The sequence below is a fragment of the Desmodus rotundus genome, chromosome 1 (genome assembly GCF_022682495.2).
Source record: "Desmodus rotundus isolate HL8 chromosome 1, HLdesRot8A.1, whole genome shotgun sequence".
NCBI lineage: Eukaryota > Metazoa > Chordata > Mammalia > Chiroptera > Phyllostomidae > Desmodus > Desmodus rotundus.
The window spans coordinates 204,888,170-204,900,920 of record NC_071387.1 but is presented as its reverse complement, the minus strand read 5'-3'; the positions used below and the strand labels follow the sequence as shown (position 1 = coordinate 204,900,920).

General features: G+C 46.7%; 1 protein-coding gene across 4 annotated transcripts in view; it reads right to left on the bottom strand.

Moving 5' to 3' along the window:
• Positions 1-12,751, bottom strand: part of GHR (growth hormone receptor) — a 212,852-nt gene that overhangs the window by 101,274 nt on the left and 98,827 nt on the right. For all 4 annotated transcript variants that reach the window (XM_045186428.3, XM_053914604.2, XM_045186429.3 and 1 more), the window contains one exon: positions 11,746-11,826. In XM_045186428.3, coding sequence (XP_045042363.2) covers positions 11,746-11,826 — 81 coding nt within the window. The remainder of the gene's footprint in view (positions 1-11,745; positions 11,827-12,751) is intronic.

The following is a 12,751-nucleotide window of genomic DNA, read 5'->3' as shown; positions in this document are numbered from 1 at the left end:
CTAAGAAATAATAGAAAAATATCTTGGAGTTGAAAGGGACAGATTAGATTTATCTTTCTGTAAAGTTTTATTAATAGATGTGCAACTGAGTTTAGAGAAATTAAGAGCTTTTGCCCATAACCACAGGGGCTGATTACTGACAGAACTGGCTTCATAACCCAGAGTTGTGATGTTTTTTCCATTGCACCAGTAGATGGGGTCTCAAATGGCAAAGAGGACATCCCAATTTGTTTTTAAATAAGTCCTTGATGCAACTTTCTCTTCTCACAATTTGCCTTTCTCCTGAAAGAGCATCAAAACAAAGAAATTCCAGTAAATGGGAAGGCTTCTATTTTCATAAGCTTGGTTTCCTGTCCACTGATTTATATGGACAAATCCTATCAGAAAAAAAGTGGTATAAAGACAATATCATGCCTAACCCAAGTCCTACGTGCAAAATTGGGAATGTTAATCTTATGAGGATAGGAAAAGCTTTGGGGAAGGAGGTACAGACCCAGAAGCAGGCAAAAGTGTACAGTATACTAGTGAGTGTGTGTGACACGTCTGGAGAAGTGTCTGACACATTTCTCCAGAGGTGTCACCAGAGAGGGGAAATGGCCTTACTTTGACAGCTTCTGCATTCATAAAGAGTCCAGGAATGATGCAGAAAAGAAAATCAAGAGTTGATTCTATAAGACAGTCCCTGGCCCTCCCTAGAACAATGTGGGAAGGCCTTGTAGATAACAGGCAGATGGTACCAGAGGGTGTTGTTCAGTGGCCCAGGGGGTTCTGTTCATGAAGTGGTTTTTTCAAAGGTGCAGGTGTGGCCTTGGCTACTGATTTAGCCTTAGGAAGAGACATCCATTTGCTTTGAGGAAATTACCCACACCTCATAACTTCTATATATCCCATACATACCTACCTATACATAACATATACTCATAAGTTTTGTATATCATATAGACACATACGTAAATATAACACACACACACATATACTATGAAATAATGAGGTCCAAAATTGACAGTGTCAGTGTTCCATTAAACTTAATGAATCTGAATCTTAGAGGATTTATAGAAGTTCATGGAATCACCACCTGTCTTTTTCACACAACATACCCACGATTCTTTAGCTAGGCTGTGTACAACATGGTCATGTAAAACACACGCAACTTCCGCACATCAGCGAAAACACCCACCGGTGAGCACTATAGTTAGTTCACTCCACAGGAATCCCAGAGGCGGTGGAGGGCACTCTCTGGGGTCAGACCGCCTGGGCTGAACTTGCACTTTTGCCTTCACTAGTTACATAAACTAGTTACATAATTAGTCTTGGTGTCCTTACCTAAAACAGGGTAATAATGGAACTTTCCCCTTAGCATTGCTGTGGGGATTAACAGAGGGATTAAGTATAAAGTAGTTAAAACTGGATCAACTAAAATGCTTCTATGATGACTGCTATAAACTGGCTTTCATTCTGTCCCTGCCCCTCCCCAGTGCACCTGGTGACTAGGCTCGGGGACTGTGCCTCTTTCCTTTTGGTGTCCTTTCTGTCACAGGGCAAATGCTCAATGAAGGATCACTGAATGGCCTCACCAGGTATCACTCCCAACACCCATCAGCTCACTCCAGACCCACCCGCTGTATTCATCAGATTTAAATTTATTAGTATTAGAAGTACAAGAACTAGATCACTAAGGTTTTATCAACCTTACCTGCTGCACAGTCACTGTTAAAACCGTTCATAGAATAGTCTCACTAAGACATGCCGTCCTTAGTTCTACTGCTGAAAACACCTGAAACATCAGAATCCTCTTCTAGACAGCTTTCTAGAGGCATTATTTAAATTAGCTCTCGCTTCCATAACTTCCTTATGCAACTGAACTGCTTCTTTTAGACATATACTGTTACCAATCAAATTCCACATGTCTGGTTAGTGTGCATGTTAGCCCTGGGAGTGTGTCGTAACAATGTGGAGCCGGCGGAAGTTAGCAGGTACTGGAAACTCAGGTGCCTTTCCTGTGGAATGTCCGCAGGGGGATTACCTGTGGTACCTCTCTAATGGCTTTAAATAGTTATTTTCCTCCTGTTGAACAGAGGAGAAAACTACGGCCAGCACACTGTCTGTGTTTTGCTGAGGTCAACCCAGAACCATTTGGCGCATGCGCTCCCCCTGCGCTTTCACTCCGGCCCCCAGCACCGTGCCTCTGCTGGCTGCCCATGGCCAACTCGATCTGCACTTGGACAATGGACGGACAGTGTCTAGGAATTTACCCGTATCTTGCTGTGTATAATGAGCACTCTTTTGCCCAAATTTTTGAGGGAAAGATAAGGATGTGCATTACACATGGATATGATGATTACATACCATGGGTATAATAATGGGTACAATAATCCTGTGTAAAATGCGCACAAAAAGTGGGTACATGTTATACATGGCAAAATACGGTATATCCTCCTGGGGTTGGCCCTGACCTGGACCACTTGAACCACTGCTTCCGAAGGCCCTGGGACAGACGTTTACCCCACTGGCCCCCCGGCCCACGTGGGGACATGGCTTGGTATCACATCCTTACTTGGTTTCTCGACATGTCTCCTCTCCCTACTCCTCTAACAGTTTTTCTCTGGAACATTTTCTAATGATTTAATTTCATTTGAATCCTTGCTTCAGCATTTGGCTTCTGGGAAACTCAGCTGAAAAAAAAAAATGGCAGAGCTGGGACTCAAACACAATTCTTGCAAAGCTGATGCTCTGAAATCCCTAATCTCAGCTGCTTTTTCTGCCTGTGGCAGAGGAGAAGGAAACAATTCGATGCGACTGTCATGGGTCCTCCTCCCCATGCATCCCTGTGGGTGCTCTGAGGTCCAGCCAAGGCCACCTGGCCAGCCTCCCCTCCCCTCCCAGGGGACGTGTCCATGGATGAGCTGTGCCCTCGGACAGTCTAAGCTTCTACTGCTCCAAGGAAGCGACAGTCACGGCAGGATCACAGCAGCAGGGGACATTGTGCACAATCAGTTCAAAAGCCGATCCAACTGAACTCCTGGCCACTAACTGCAGAAATCAATCAGCAATCTACACGGGAGTTACCAAAAGCCACGTGTGGGCTCAGGGGTGGCCATAGTCTCCTCGTTTCATTTTTCTTTCCACACTCTGCTTTAAGGCATTAGTTGACCCACTCCTGACCACCATATTGGAAAACTCACTCCCCCTCCCCAAATTCAACAGGGTATAGTTTCATGTTAGATAAAACTTCTGTTAAGGAAATTGCTTAATGCCCTCTTATTTTTGTCTTTAATATTCTTCTCTTTTCTCCTTAAAGTAAGTTTTCTAGACCCAAGAATACAGATTTTTAGCACCCATCCAATGAAAACACGACAGCCGGGTCACACTGGGGAGTGGCGATGCTGTGTGCCTTTCCCATTCACAACTGCTCTATACGCGTGACTCTGATGTGCGGCTATGGCCAGGAGGCACACAGGTATGCATCTAGAGCCTTCTGTTCCTTGGTAAGAGCTTTCCAGGAAGACAGGCTCAGAGATAGCTGCGAAGGGAACAGAGAGCTAGTCAAGCATGCTTCTGAGGGTCAGAGCGAACGCCCAGAGAGTCTGGCCCTGGCACGCTCACAGGGGAAGTCGGGCACAGTGGCACACCAGCTTCTACACCTCGCCATGGGTGTCTGAGCAAGCACATGGGTGCTTCCATGCATTCTACTCCTTGAAAGGTGAGCTGGCCAAATGGGCCCTGACACAGGGCAGGACGACTTCCCTCAATTCCCCGTTGCCCTGCAGTCATCGCCACACAGCCTCTCAGTCGCTGTTGTTCAGAAAAGCATGGTGCCTCGTGCTCCAACCAGGGAAGCAGCTGGGTCAATGGCTGGGTAGAGGAGGATAGGTCCTAAGGGGTAGACAGCCACAAAATGCTCCTTTCCTTAAAAAAAAAAAATGACCTCCCATTTTGGGGGATGTCAAGGCTAAATACCACCAATTCAATCTCCACTAATGTGAACCTATTAATATGTACACGTAGCACATGGCTATCTGGAAGCCCAATATTCTACTCATGATCATTTCTCATTACACATATTTGCAATGTTTTACTAAAAGATGAGAGGGCACACAAAATACCAGTTTTTCCATATTCAGATATTAAGAAATTAAGGATTCTATCAATATAACTTGGGTTTCTAATTTTAAGAGTTTCATACTTCAAGATGGGCTCTCGTTGGAAAATTGGCAAGACCTGACATGCAAGGAATGGGGCTGGGAAAATTGATCCAACTACTCATATGATTCCTAATCAGCATCTTTCATAAGCTCAAGTTCAATGTCCAAAGGGGTAGAGAAAACTTGGATTTGAAATCAGCAGTCCTCATTATACCTCGCTCTTTCTGTCAATATTTGAGGAGATTTAATCAGGTGGGTGGAGTGCAGATAAAGGCGTTGTCAGGGGGCCGGTGCTGGGTGACTTGTTCAGTGCAGGGTGATGGCCAGTGGCTGGTGCACAGGGTACAGAGTCCAGTCACCTGGAAAAAGGACGGGCCTCAGCTCCTAGGCATTGATCAGTAGGGCAGAGCTCTGACCCTGGTGGAGTCTGAAAGACGTGGTAGAATCATTCCTTCAACAGGGAAAGCCCCGAAGTCAAGGCTTAGTATGGGCGTAGGGATGCTTGGGGCTTCTTGGAGGCCACTGGTCCTAGATTCTACAGCATGCAGCTATTTCTAGACCCCTCCTATTGGAAGGGGACCCTAATCCAAGCCAGCTCTGGTTAGGACTAGCGATAGAGAGCATTAGTGACAATGGTGGGGTATGATTGGGAAAACCCCAGGTCAGGATTCAGATGCTGATTCATTCATTCACTCAGCAAATCAACAGAGATCTATTCTATGTGTCAGAATGCTAGAGGACAGGGAAGCAGGGATGCAGAAGACATCCTCATGGATTTGAAGGTCCAGTGACTTTTAAATCCATAACAATTTAAGACACAGGCCTTGCAGGGGTCATTTCATCAATTACTTGAAAAAAATGAAACTGTATGTCTTTCAAGCTCAATCCAGACTTTGTCACACAACTTGAAACACAGATGTCATGACCATTTCTTTTAGAAGAGGGACACACAAGAAATGTCACCCCCCTTCCTCGTGTCCCCCTTCCCCCACCTCTCCCTGGCATCCAGCCTCTTGGTGAGAGCTTCTGTAACAACATCCTGAGACATTTTTTCTGGGGTGGGGATGTGGTCCATGTTGCTCTGAACCCGGGAAGCCTACCCTGGAGAGATGATGTGGACACCGTAATTAGTTAAGGTTAAGGCTTAAGGCCAGTTGTTATAGAAACAGAAACAGAGCTTCCTGATGGATGTTTCGGATGAAATATCATGGATTCCTTTTGAACAGATTTGGGAAATAGGAAACTCTGATTTGCAGCTGAGGCGAAAGAAGCAGTCTGGCCCCGGGCCTCCTGGGCTGTGCTGTAAGCACCAGCTGGGGCTCCACGGACTTCTCTGTAGTACCATCAGCTGCACTGGGTTTCAAAGCATGCTTATGTGACCCAACAACCAGCATTATGCTTCCACATACCAACGGTGGGGAAGCTTCACCATGGGCTTCAGGCCGACACTGTGCAGACTGCTCCTTAGGCAGCCAGATGAGTGTCGCTGAAAAAGCCAGACTGCCACATGAAAGATGAGGGTGGTCCTTGGGGTGGTGGCTGTGGGGACATGCCTGAGGACAAGTTAGGTGCACAGTACCAGGGATAAGAAGGCGGTTACCAGGAGCAGGGGCTGGGTGTCAAAATATGCCTCTGTTGATGGCTCTGAAATGATTAACTTTCTTTATCACATAGAGATTAAGGTTGAAGTTTAAATGAAAACCACCTCTGGGAAAATAACCCTTTGACTTAACTTCACAGTGAGGAGACAATCACCAGCCACAGGGTCTTCCGAGAGGGTTGGCCTGGGGAAATGTGCTGGGTGGTTGAGGGGCCCTGGGCCCCTGGCTGTGGAAGATAATCTCAGGCAGCAGCTGGCTGGCTCGGTCCATGCTGGCATGGACTTCTGCACAGTTGAACCTGGGTTAGAGTTAAGCCAGATGCAAGAAACCAGGCGTGTCTGAGAATAAGAGCTGTGGCCAGTACCACACGTCAAATGTCAAACTTGTTCCCATCTACCCCATGAGCAAAGCCTCAGTTTAGGCTACTGAACCAAAGAGGCATGCCGACTTGCACCCTAGGATCGGCTCTTGTCCTGTAACGGCGGAGATCTAAGGCCGATGATTCAGATGTAGCTGATCGTTGGCATGTGTGCATCGAACACTCAAAGTCTGCGCTATTCTCGAGAGGTCCCAGTCCTTGTATTGCCAACGAGCAAAGTACAGACCTGTTTGCTCACACTGCCAACTGCTTGGGGGGTGAGTCACTGGGCTACTGTGCAGGCCCAGCCGGCCTCCCAGGTGCTGCCCAGTGCAGCACTTTGCTTCTCTCAACTCATCCTGCATATAGTTTACTGCATTCGATGAGGTAAACACATACTCCAGCGATGATGAAAGTATCTGGGGGTATATGTCAATGTCTCAGGGATACACTTCATAAATGTCCAGAGACTATATGCGGAGGAGACTACACAGGCCTGTGTCTGAGCCGCGGCCCCTCAGTGCACGGCAGTCTAAGCCGTACTATGGCCACGCTGCAGACGTGAGAGGACGGCGGTGAGACCTGGGCTGGGCCCATGCAGGCATGCTGGGAGATAGTATAAAATAAGGGTGGCTTAGGCTCTCTGCTGTCTTCAGTCTCAGCACATCTCCTCCCCCACAGAGCTGTTGCGTGCGAGGGCCACCTCACTGCTCACAGGCTGAGCTGTGTTCCAGGGCTTCACTGCATTAGAAGTGAGTCATTGCTGATGTTGATAGCATCACCTAAAAATGTGGGGGCATGGAGCAATGGATGGAGTAAGACAGCTCTGACGGTTCCTGAAGTCAAAACTCTGCACGTGATCGGCCTCCAGGTCCTGGCGATCCCATCTCAACATCTGTCTGCGATCCATCTGTTTTTCACCACCACGCTCACACTTACGTCATCTCTCCCCTGGCCTATTACAATCATCTTCCCCCACACTCATCTCCCTCGATTTCACTTTTATCCTATTACCAGTAAGAGTTCCAAAATGAAAATCAAACAGCATCAGTACCCTGCTTAAAACCCCTCCATAACCGAAGGGGACCAGAATCAAATTATGTTTACTTGTCCATCTTCTCTTCTACAGACCATGAGCTTCTTAAAGGCAAAGCATAAATTTAAAAGTCCACCTTGAATCCATAACAGTGCTCAGGCAAACCTTGCTGAAAGATGTCTGTGCCACTACCTCCGAAGGTCCACACTCCTGTCTTCCACCGGCACCATCTGCATAGACCAGACCAGAAGCTCTATGACCTGGCCTGCTATGGCCTGCTGAGCTCCAATGTCAAGGCCGTGTGTGACACCAGCAGGACCAGGTGATGCAGGGCTGCTGATGTACGTGGACTCGGGCCATGGCACTAGAAGAGACTGTAAGATTTCTTCTGGCCTCGTGGAGACAGTAAAGACAGCAGCATCTAAAGCTCTGTGGCTTTTGTCGTCACTGCCAGTGTGAACGGAAAGCCTCAGGTTGTTTTCCCTCCTTGAAAACAGTTAGCCGGCACACTCCTCACTGCTTACCCTCTACAACCAATACTTGCTTGAGATACATCCTTTATGTATTGGCAGCCTCTCAGGGGTCCACGGAGCTTCGACTGTAATGGGGTAGGGTGTATTTAGAAAAATAAATGTTCCTTCTATTCAGCCATTATTTCCGATCTGTTAGTAGTGGGAATAGTGGTGTCTTTTCTTTTATATAAAAGTGCCATGCCGGTTTGCACAGGTTGACGGAAACTGTTCTAAGACATACAGAGAACACTACTTTGGGGATCCTGGTTCCTTCAAGACACGGCCTCTCACTCCTAGTATAAGTTGCTTGTCTTAAGAGGTATAGAAGAATATAGAACTTTTTAATCTTTAGAGTGGGAAGATACTAATTATGTGCTTTGCCTGCAAGCCACATCTAATTTATATATATAGTATTATATAGTTAATATAATATTTATGTAATGCGTGTGGAAGTACACACATATACATATAATACACAGATACTATATATGCTGTATATAAACACTACACACACATAGCATTCCATCAGAAGCTGATGTACACGGATGAACACGGCACTTCTGTCTGGCCTACAACTTTGAGAAGAACTATGACGTGCAGGCTATGGCGTATACCTCCTCTCTCATCTCTTCCTCTCCCAATGCCAGCCGTGCTTCAAGGCACAGGGAGTCTTGCCTTCTCCATGAAGCTTTTACCCTCGGTAGTCTTTCTATAACTCAAATCTATTGACCTAAGTGTACTTCCAAAGGGGACAGTTACAGATATAGTGCTCACATACCACACACTGGCCAAATTAAACCGACACCATCCACAAAGCAGGTGCTCAAAAAATGTCTGTTGGATACCGAGTGCGTGAAACAGAACCATGCACCCCCTAGTACGGGCGCCCCGTCCGCAGTAGAAACCCAGTACCCGCATCGACTGTTCCCCACGCACACCTCCTGTCGGTGCCTGTGCACTCGCTCACGTCGTTCCCCATCACAGCCGCTACTCCCAGAGTTGCCTCCTGCTCTCCTCAGACTTGAAAGTCCTAACCCAGTATTCTAGCTTCTGTGAAGTTCTCGTTCACTGTGGCCGGAAGTGACCCCCTTCTCTTCACTGTACAGAGTGCAGTTCAGGCTGCTATTTCTCTAGTTAACAGACCCTGCCTCCTACCATAATTCTTTGTGCACATCCTGATCTCTTAACTCATGGTAAGTTCCCTTAGGGGGGACCCACTGCACCCTTCATAGCCCTAAACTCGATCTTTGAAAGGAGAAAGCTCTGAAAAAAGATATCTGTACATCGAATTTGTTGAATTAGCTAGTCCAGTCCACCTCGATTTATTCTTTTTCAGAGTATCTTGACCATTACTATTTGTCACACAATCTAGACCCGAAAGCTATACAGTCTCTCGCTAATTTCTAGAAGTTTATCACATCCCAACTAGACTGAACTTTTGCGGGGCAGGCCTGCTGCCACCTCAGGTTGCTGAGGCCAAAGAGCGTGCTCAGTGGTGGGCTGACTGAAATAGAAGAGATAAGAGCTCATTTATAAGAGGTGCTCCTTGGAAGGCCATTTATGTCCATCAGATCTTTAAACAGAGTTCGCATTAAGTGCATCTCCCAGAAGCAGCAGCTTGGATGCAGCCAGGTGACAGTCCAGCCCTAGGAAGCCCTCTGGAAGTGAGGTCCTGTTGGTCATTCCTGATTCCGGAATAAGAAATTCTCCCCAAGACCTGCCTTGTGGAGCAGATGTAGAGACTAATATTCTGGATGAAAGACAGCGAGAGAGAGACTATTGCAACGCTTCAGCTAACACAATGATGGCACTGTTCAATGTTTAGTTCTCATTAAATTTCCCATAGGGCAATTAGACTTAATAAAAAAGCCTCTCAGGGTCAGTATATTTCTAATTGCTCATCTGCCCAGGCAAGAAAAATCCCTGCTAAACATTTCAAGTGCCAACCTTCCCCAGGCACTGTGATCTGTCACCTTCTCCCAGCTCCTGGACGACTTTTCTGTAGGTGACGCTTCCCAAATCCCTTACTCAGCAGGGCCACATCTTTTACTGACCACACAGAATTCGAATGAGTGGTTGGTGAAATACAGTAGTATTTTCTTTTGGAGATACGGCTCTAAAATCCTCACCTGTATTTTTAGTCTACCTTATACAATGGGAGAGAAAATAAAATCAAAACGATCTGGCTACATTCCAGTCCTGGCAAGGCCCACGAATGTTATCTGACATTTAATCCCCATGGTGCCAGGTGATCACTTTGGTTAAGTCCACCAGAACGGCCAGCACAGCGTGCTCATGTTCGAACAGGCTCATCTATCTACACCTTCTTGCGGAAACATCGGGCCCCATCTGTAACAACCCCAGGCCGCTTTAAGGTGGAATTCTGGAGTAGCCACATATTCCCAAGGAGGTCTGGTTAGCCCACTGAGAGAAGAAAAAGGAGGAGGAACAAATGTGTTCCTCTGCTAAATTACTTACTAGGAGCAAGTACTCCAAGCTGCCTGGTTTGTGTTTGCCGTAAACCATTGCATTTTCTTACGCTCTGTTCTTCCCGAATGAAGAAACAAAGCAAACAAACAAAAATTATCAGTAAACAAAACAAGAGGCAACCATGAAGCCAGAGCTAATGGCGTTCTCTCCACTTCCTTCTAAAGCTGAAGGTTTACGTCAAAGCTAAAACGTCCAAGCAGCTGACAGACGCTCGCTCCTTGCAGACTCTCTAGGTCTAAATTGTAACTTGAGCTCCAGTCTTCCAGCTGGGGATACATTTTTTAAAGATACATCTTGAGAGATTTCCTTCGCCATACTTTTCGTTTCACAGATTTTTAAAATTCTCAAGCCTTGCCCAGTGGCGTGAAAGTCACCTTAATGAAGCAAGGCGAGATGAAGCCACTGTGGTTCTGGAATAGCAGAGGACCTCAGCTGTCATCCTTTGGCTCAGAACCAGGGTCTAAAACCAGCCTTGGGAAAAGCTGCTGAAATGGAGCCTGCGATTCTCTCCATGTTTGCCTTGCACAATGTTGACATTATACCACCAGAGAGACCCCGACATATTTCAAACAACTATGACTTCTTTTCTATAAATATTTTCCAATTGCTTTAAGAGATAAAAGATCATATTTTACCCTTCTTGTTTTCCTAGTTACCCTAGTCACCCTCACCAGCTCACTACTACGAACTTATTTTTGGGCTCCAAGTTCAGGGAGGACACCTGAAGTACTACCTCTGCCCTGAAGCTGTGTTTCCCAACACCAGCTGAGCAGGGTGGTCAGCTGTTCTTAAAGCAACAGTGGAATGTGGAGTCCCAGCCTAGGAAAAGAAGATCGCTCCTCTCCTCTGTGGAAGCCAGGAAAAATGTCAAGTACTCAAGACAATCTTTTACAAAGACCCCCACCCCTCTGCGAACATGGCGTTCTCTCTGGGCAGGGAAATCCACCTTCCCACTTCCTTTCATGACCCTCTCTTGTTCCAGTCGTTTCTGCTCTCAGACCTGAGTTTGACCAGATTGAGACTTTTCCACTAGGAAGAGGGGAGAGACAAGGAAGAACTGCAGAGACGGCCAAGGAAGCTCAGGATTTCTGAATACATTATTCACTATTTCAAGAGTCTCTTCCTTCAAACTTTGCCAAAGGGTAATTGCCCAGAAAAGATGTGAAATTTATGTGAAACCTGCGGTTCCCACTGTCAGAGAAAATGATTAAGAGCCCTTCATTCTGAGCTCTGCAGATAGGCTCTGATACCCTCAGTCACAGATGAGCTAGCAATCAGTAGGTTAATAACCCTTTGGGGTAATTTCCATATCTTTCCCGGGGCCTGAGGACCAAGAGGCCCAGCTTGCCTTCACAGCAACGCCCTCAGCGTGATGCATAGCATTTATTTCTGACGTGAAAACACCAGATGCCAAAGCTGGCCACTGTGTTCCCTGTAAAACATCATCATAAAAGTCCTCCCAGTTTATGATTGGAAAGATCAGTTTCCTATTTGCTGCTACTTAAAACTTACATATTTTGATTAAATCAACCAAAGAACCTAGATTTGACCGAGAAAGTTCAGTGTTATTTCAAAACACTGGGTGGGACCAGAGAACAGAACTCACCTTCACTCCCAGGAAAAGCATCACTTGAGCCCGCCACTGCCAAAGTCAACAGCAGCTTCCAGAGATCCATGCCTGTAGGACCTGCAATCACACAAAAAAGCACAAGATGATGCCAACTAAAAGCAGACCATTATCATTAAATGCCGTTTAAGCTGTAAATGAGCTGACATGCCTCTCAGTTCTAGAAGAAATCCCAGTCTGTCTTTCAATGCCCCAGAGTCTCATATTGTCATACTTTTCACAAGAGCCAACAGCAGGTTGTAATGAATTTTACTCCCGCGGGTGCTGGCCTCAGGAAATAACACGGACGGTAGAGATACGCACATCCTGGTCCACAAATACAGAGCCACCCCACAACAAACGACCCTCCACCCACTGCCCCAATAACGGGGCCGGTGTGGTTCACTCTCATTGGAACTGGAAAGAGAAACTTGTCAGCCGAATCTCCAAGCACGGGCCCTGAGCTGGACAGGCCACAAAAGGACAAATAAAACAACCTACTGTAATAGTGGAAGTCCTCCAGCATGTGTCCCAGTGAACAAAAGGCCTCAGTTAACCCTCAAATACCAAGCGAATAAGCCGTACAAGGGGGTTCAGTTGGAGGGCAGCGGAGAGGGGAAGGTGAGAAGCGAGTGGCCTCCCTAGGATACCTGCTCTCCTCCTGGCTTTCTAAGCGGTTGTAGGAGGAATGTGAACACCTCAGGCTCACACAGGGTCAGTTCGTGCCCCTAGCTGCTTGGAATCCCAAGTGTGGCCACTCCTCAAGCTCTTCAGCCTGATGTACGGGCCTCAGATCAGCGTGCCTCAGCCGGCATTCACCTTTGCCTGAGGGAAGTATGCTTCTTTGCACTAAATGAACCAGCTGTCCACTTCCCAGATCTCTGAAGGGGCGAGTCTGGGCTGATTTAAAATGAACTCCGTGGACTCTTTAGAGAGCTGTTGCTACACCTGACAACTAACTGATGCCAACATTGCCATCGAATTACACCACGAGTCACTGGGGCGC